This window comes from Carlito syrichta, unplaced genomic scaffold (genome assembly GCF_000164805.1).
Source record: "Carlito syrichta isolate Samal-C Ts95f unplaced genomic scaffold, Tarsius_syrichta-2.0.1 Scaffold302272, whole genome shotgun sequence".
In the NCBI taxonomy this organism is placed as follows: Eukaryota; Metazoa; Chordata; class Mammalia; order Primates; family Tarsiidae; genus Carlito; species Carlito syrichta.
The window spans coordinates 200,227-206,060 of NW_007246368.1; the positions used below are offsets into that span (position 1 = coordinate 200,227).

At 34.2% G+C, this 5,834-nt stretch overlaps 1 protein-coding gene across 1 annotated transcript in view; it reads left to right on the plus strand.

The window, feature by feature from the left end:
• CLPX (caseinolytic mitochondrial matrix peptidase chaperone subunit) overlaps positions 1 to 5,834 on the plus strand; it is a gene marked incomplete at its 5' end in the record, with an annotated part of 32,756 nt that overhangs the window by 9,533 nt on the left and 17,389 nt on the right. Inside the window, 3 exons of the mRNA XM_008056161.1 lie at positions 1,478 to 1,632; positions 3,607 to 3,766; positions 4,908 to 4,949. Coding sequence (XP_008054352.1) covers positions 1,478 to 1,632; positions 3,607 to 3,766; positions 4,908 to 4,949 — 357 coding nt within the window. The remainder of the gene's footprint in view (positions 1 to 1,477; positions 1,633 to 3,606; positions 3,767 to 4,907; positions 4,950 to 5,834) is intronic.

Sequence of the window (5,834 nt, forward strand, 5' to 3'; positions counted from 1 at the left end):
CCCCAACAAAAAAAAAAAAAAAAAAAAAAAGAAGAAGAAGATGAAGATGGCCATGCATGGTAGCCCACACCTATAATCCCAGCATTTTGGGAGGCCGAGGTGAGAGAATTGCTTGAACTCAGGAGTTTGAGACCAGCCTAGGTAGCATAGTGAGACCTCATTCAGCTCTACAAAAAAATTAGCAAGGCATGGTGGCCCGCATCTGTAGTCCCAGCTACTTGGGAGGCTGAGTTGGAAGGATTGCCTGAACCGCTGCACTGTAGCCTGGGTGATTGAGTGAGACCCTGTCTCATAAAAAAAAAAAAAAAAATCTATATCCTTTAACCATTTTTTTTTTTTTTTTTTAATTAAAAACTTTTTTTTAGAGTTAGGGTCTTGCTCTGTCACATAGTCTGGGAGTGCAGTGGAGCAACCATGACTCACTGCAACTTCAAACTTCTAGGCTCAAGTGACTCTCCTGCCCCAGCCTCTCAAGTAGCTAGGACTGTATGCATGACCACCACACCCAGCTTTTATAACCATGTTTGAAAAAGAGAAAAAAGAAAAAAAAAATCACCTTTGATTTAGCACAGAATATTTTATAGATGATGCATTGGAATTGAGAAACACTTCTTATCTTTTAATTCCCCTTGTGTTGGTTTCAAAAGCTGTGTAATTATTTTGACCAGGTATGATGGCTCATACTTGTAATCCCAGCATTTTGGGAGTCCGAGGTAGAAGCATGACTTGAGGCTAAGAACTCGAGGCTGCAGTGAGCTATGATCACACTGTTGTACTCCAGCCTGGGTGACAGAGTAAGACTCTCTCTAAAAAAACAAAACTATATGGTTATTTTTAAATCAAATCAATATGAATGAGAAAGTTGTTATTTTTAAGTTTCTCAGTGGTTTTTCGGCTAGAAAAATAGAAACTAGTGAAGTAGTTAAAGATAAAATAAGGAAAGTATAAAGTAATTTTATATATTCACGAAGTCCAGGTTTTAAAAATGCTCATATATTTGGGAGAATCTAAAGAATATGTATTTTTTTCATTTTTTAGGAATTAAAATAGATTTATCTCTTTCACCTTTTGTGTTTGTTTGAAGTTTTTCATAATAAAATATGGGATAAATATATTAATCTACTGGTACTTTACTTTTTTCAGTTTGTTCATTCAAGTATTCCAGTAAAATAGATTAATATTCTCAAAGTGGCTTTTAAAATTATCTTTAGTGAATGGGAAGTTGAAAGATTTCAATCATTCTTTTCTCTTAAGTGTATCACAAAATGAAAGAATGTAGTGGGAATGAACAAAAGGTAGTTGACTGAACTCATTTGTCTTTGGAGTATACCCAGTGTATAAATGAGGCTTGTTATTGGAGTCAGTGGGAAGCTTACATTTTGTCAAGTGTATAGCTTTCATTTACAGAGGGTCTTTAAGGTTAAGTGCTATTGAATTTTTAAAAAAATTCTCTACTAACCTCTGTTTTGTTTTACAGCATCCACCCGTTTTGTCAAGTGTGAAAAATGTCATCATTTTTTTGTTGTACTATCTGAAGCAGATTCAAAGAAAAGCATAATTAAAGAACCTGAATCAGCAGCAGAAGCTGTAAAATTGGCATTCCAACAGAAACCACCTCCTCCCCCTAAGAAGGTATAGGTCTTAGCTCAGTCTTATAAGCATTTTATCTTAAAAACATTCCATTGCTTCTCTCTCCCCAGTTTATATTGAATCCTAATACTAGTATTTAAGCAAGTATTATAAGTTCTTAATGTGAATCATATGTGAGTAAATTGTTATTGACATTTGGTACTTGTAATTTAGGTATGGGGTCCATTGCTTTTTCCCATGTCATGATTGCTATATTTGGTAACAGTGAAATATAGTAATTATTAAATGGTATTAATACCAAGTTAATCTGAAATAATATCTTTACAGTAGAACAGCTGTAGGTTTATTTTTGTTACTTTGGGTTCCTACATAACTCCAGCCTACAATTATCTTCTTAACTTTGTTTATTTTATGGTAAAACAGCCTTCAGTCTAGCAATATAAGAAAGTAGTTTTTTCACAGCCGGTGTGCCAGGGCTGCTCCATATAGCACTGTGGGTTTTGTGGTGTGGGCTCTTTTTAGGAGTCTCAGGCAGAGTGTAATTTGGTCCTATGAAACACGACACAGTGTACCACTACCTCTGTTGGGTACTTGGTGTGTGATTTGTAGAACTGGGAGTGCTTACCCCTAACCATGTGCTTTCTATCTAGCCATGTCTCAGGTTATCACACACTTAGATTATTTTTCACCTTCTGCCTCCCTCAGTGTACCTTTCTTCTACTGTGTTTACATACCAGTGCATTTGTGTCTACCTCCTAATGTGCTGTGGCAGATTTAATAAGTCATGAATATAATTTATGAGGAATGGAGAGAAATTTTAAAACTATAATAAAACATATATGGTCAGTAACTAAAGAATTTGTCATGTAAAAATAAAAAATGTAATAGCTGTTAAGCTTTAAATTTTGTACTATTTGTGTAGACTTTAGACACTTGAGTTAAAAGTTCTAGGAAATAAATAGGCAGTTTAACTATTTTCAGGAGTTAATGAGTATTAATTGTTCATTTCTAGTCAGAAGTTGAAAGAATTTACCCTAGGTTCTAAGCTGGTGACAATAACCAAGTGTAGAATAGAGCTTTAGTTTCTATTTAAGAGTAAAGCTTTTAGATTGTCATTTGGGTGAATGAGTAGCTTTAAAGTTACTATCTGAGAAGAAGCTAAAGTTTGTATTAAAACACATAGATACTGGTAGTATAATGACTTCTGATTATAAAATACCTGTTTCTGAAAAGAGTAGTTTTAAAATGTTATCTTTTTAAAGAATATCATTCATGTGATTGAGAGAGGTGTAGAAAGAACTTATTTTAATGCTTTATAGTAAAGATGATACTTTTTAGATCCATGGTGGCATGTGTAATATTTAAAGTACTTTAATATTAGCTTAAAAAAAATTAGACTTGATGGCACTGTTTATAGAATAGAAACTAGCATAGCACTAGTAGACTACAGTGGCACTTTGTTAAGCCAGCATAGCACTAGTAGAGTACAGTGGCACTTTGTTTACTTGTGGTTCGTTTGTTCACTTTGTGTTTAGGGCTCTAAATCATTGCTGTATAATTTATTATGTCTTCCCCAGTTTGTCATTTCTTTTTTTTTTTTGAGTCAAAGTCTCACTCTGTTGCCCAGGCTGGAGTGCAGTGGCATGCTCATGGCCACCGCGGCCTTGACCTGCTGGGCTCAGGCTATCCTCCTGCCTCAGCCTTTGAAATAGCTGGAACTACAGGCACACACCACCACACCCGGCTAATTTTTTAATTTATTGTAGAGATGAGGTCTTGCCAAGTTGCCCAGGCTGGTCTTCAACTCGTGGGCTCAGGCAATCCTCTCACCCTGGCCTCCCAAAGTGCTGAGATTGTAGGCATGAGCCACTGTGCCTGGCCTGTCATTTCGTTTTTAATGAGAGCTTTTGTTCAGATTTAAAGCTGTAAACAAATATGCCCAGTATGTAACTTTTTAATATATTTGCTTTTAGTAAATAGCTTATAGTAAATTACTCACACTGAATCATTTTTCAGATTTATAACTACCTCGACAAGTATGTTGTGGGTCAGTCATTTGCTAAGAAGGTGCTTTCAGTTGCTGTGTACAATCATTATAAGAGAATATATAATAATATCCCAGCTAATCTGAGACAGCAAGCAGAAGTTGAGAAGCAGACATCATTAACACCTAGAGGTTAGTGTTTTTGATAGTTGACCTAAATAGAGATTACTATGCTTAGAAGTAATTTTTCTTTGTAACTCCTCACTTTTGTTTTAAAATGCTTTTAATATAGTGCAGCATTTTTCAGAGTGCAGGTCACTTCACATTATTGGATCATGAAATCATTTTGTTAGGTTGCCAACAGAATTTTTAAAAAAATTTATAGATGTTAATAGAAATTATCAGAGTATATTAACTTGTAGTTAAGGTAAATATTGTTTCTTAAAACTTTGGTTTTCAGTTGTATGTGCATGGATTCTGAGTCACAAAGTAAAATGTATTTCTTATTGAGAGTTTTAATAAAAAAGTTTTTCAGCCACTGAGGTAGAGATTGAGACACTGTCTTTGAATTATGGACTTCACCACAACTAGCTCCCCTTGAACAGATCGTTGCAATGCTTGTATGACTCTGAATTTTCAAGATACAGAATCTTATTTGCCTTTATCAAAGCTATGTGGAAATGATAACTATTGATATATCCAGCACTGTTTTCTCTTTGGGTTCTGTTTATAGAGTGCAAGGTTAAGGGCAAATTTATAAGGGGTTCAAAGTGCAGTTCCTATTAATAATAGATTTTAATATATCAATATATTGTGTAATTTCAACTGTGGACAATAATGCTTGTGTTATATTAATAGAATAATTTTTTAAAAACTATGAATAGAATACAGTGTAAATATTTAAATCTTTGTTTTTTGGCCAGAGAGCCCTGATTTCTTACTTAGGCCTGCACTCCTTCATTTTAGATTCTTCTGGTCATCACTGTAAAATTTGAAGGAGTTCTGCTAAATACTTAAGTTTACAAATCTATAATGTTTTAACTGATTTCAGTGAAGACACTTGTTCATCTGTACTTACTGTAAAATAGTTATGTGATAGTATCAGTAACTTTATTTTTAAAAAGTGTAAGTCATAACTAATGGAAGACTTAGAACCTTCATTTTTATAAGGTCCAAAAATTCTTTTGTAATATGAAAAGCTGAAAAAAACGTTAATGAACACAACTTTTAAATATACTTGGAAGAAGGCAGGAAGTGGGATACTCATTGTTTGTTCCCCAAGCTAAGCAAATATGTAATATTTTCATGTTGCCATTTTCATCCTCTTTCTTAGAGTTAGAAATAAGAAGACGGGAGGATGAGTACAGATTTACAAGTAAGTGACCTCTCCTCAGGTCCGCCTGTAAGCATTCTTCCTTTTGACGTTTACTTCAAGGAAGTATTTCAGCAGTAATAATGGTAGACATGTATTTATTTGCTTGTGTATTCCCAAACGAGATCTATATTACCTAAACATGTTTATCATACATCGTATATATAACTTTGAAATAGTTTTTCATAACTAATTTGTGTCATTTGTGTATCTTAGATTATTTCAGGTATTTCTCTTCTGTTACAATGCTTCTTAAAGCATAACTTAGAGAAATATAAAGTATGATGTATAGCTTTCCTCTATAAGTATAGGCATATTAATAAAATTGTATTTCTTTAAATTTATAGTTTAGTTTGTATTTTATCTTTTTTTTGCCAAACTACAATTAGAGTTGGCCTGCTTATAGGTGACAGGAACTTCTTATGGGGAGGCAGATTATCTTCTAGGTACTCTTTGCCAGAAAACACACTCTTTTTTTTTTTTTTTTTAGTATTTATGAAACTTATTATAGACTTGCAAATTATGAATAAACTTTCATTCACTGTTTCCAGCCCTAGTTTGCCCCGTAAGCATCAGATTATCTCATGGAGGGTATAAAAGGACCTACATACCAAGGAGAGTGGCCAGTCTAATATCTTGCACCCAGTCCTTTGGAGTTTGAAAGTTCCAGGGATGGCACAGAAAGATTCACATGTCCTTTTGTTTTAGCACTTGAAATAAAGAAAATTGGCTAATCTTGATACTATTATTCCCAGTTATTTTTATTTTTAATTTTAATTTTAATTTTTTATTTTTGAGTTGGAGTCTCACTGTCACCCAGACTGGAGTGCAGTGGCCGCTCCTGGCCACCGCAGCCTCGACCTGCTGGGCTCCAGTGATCCTTCTGCG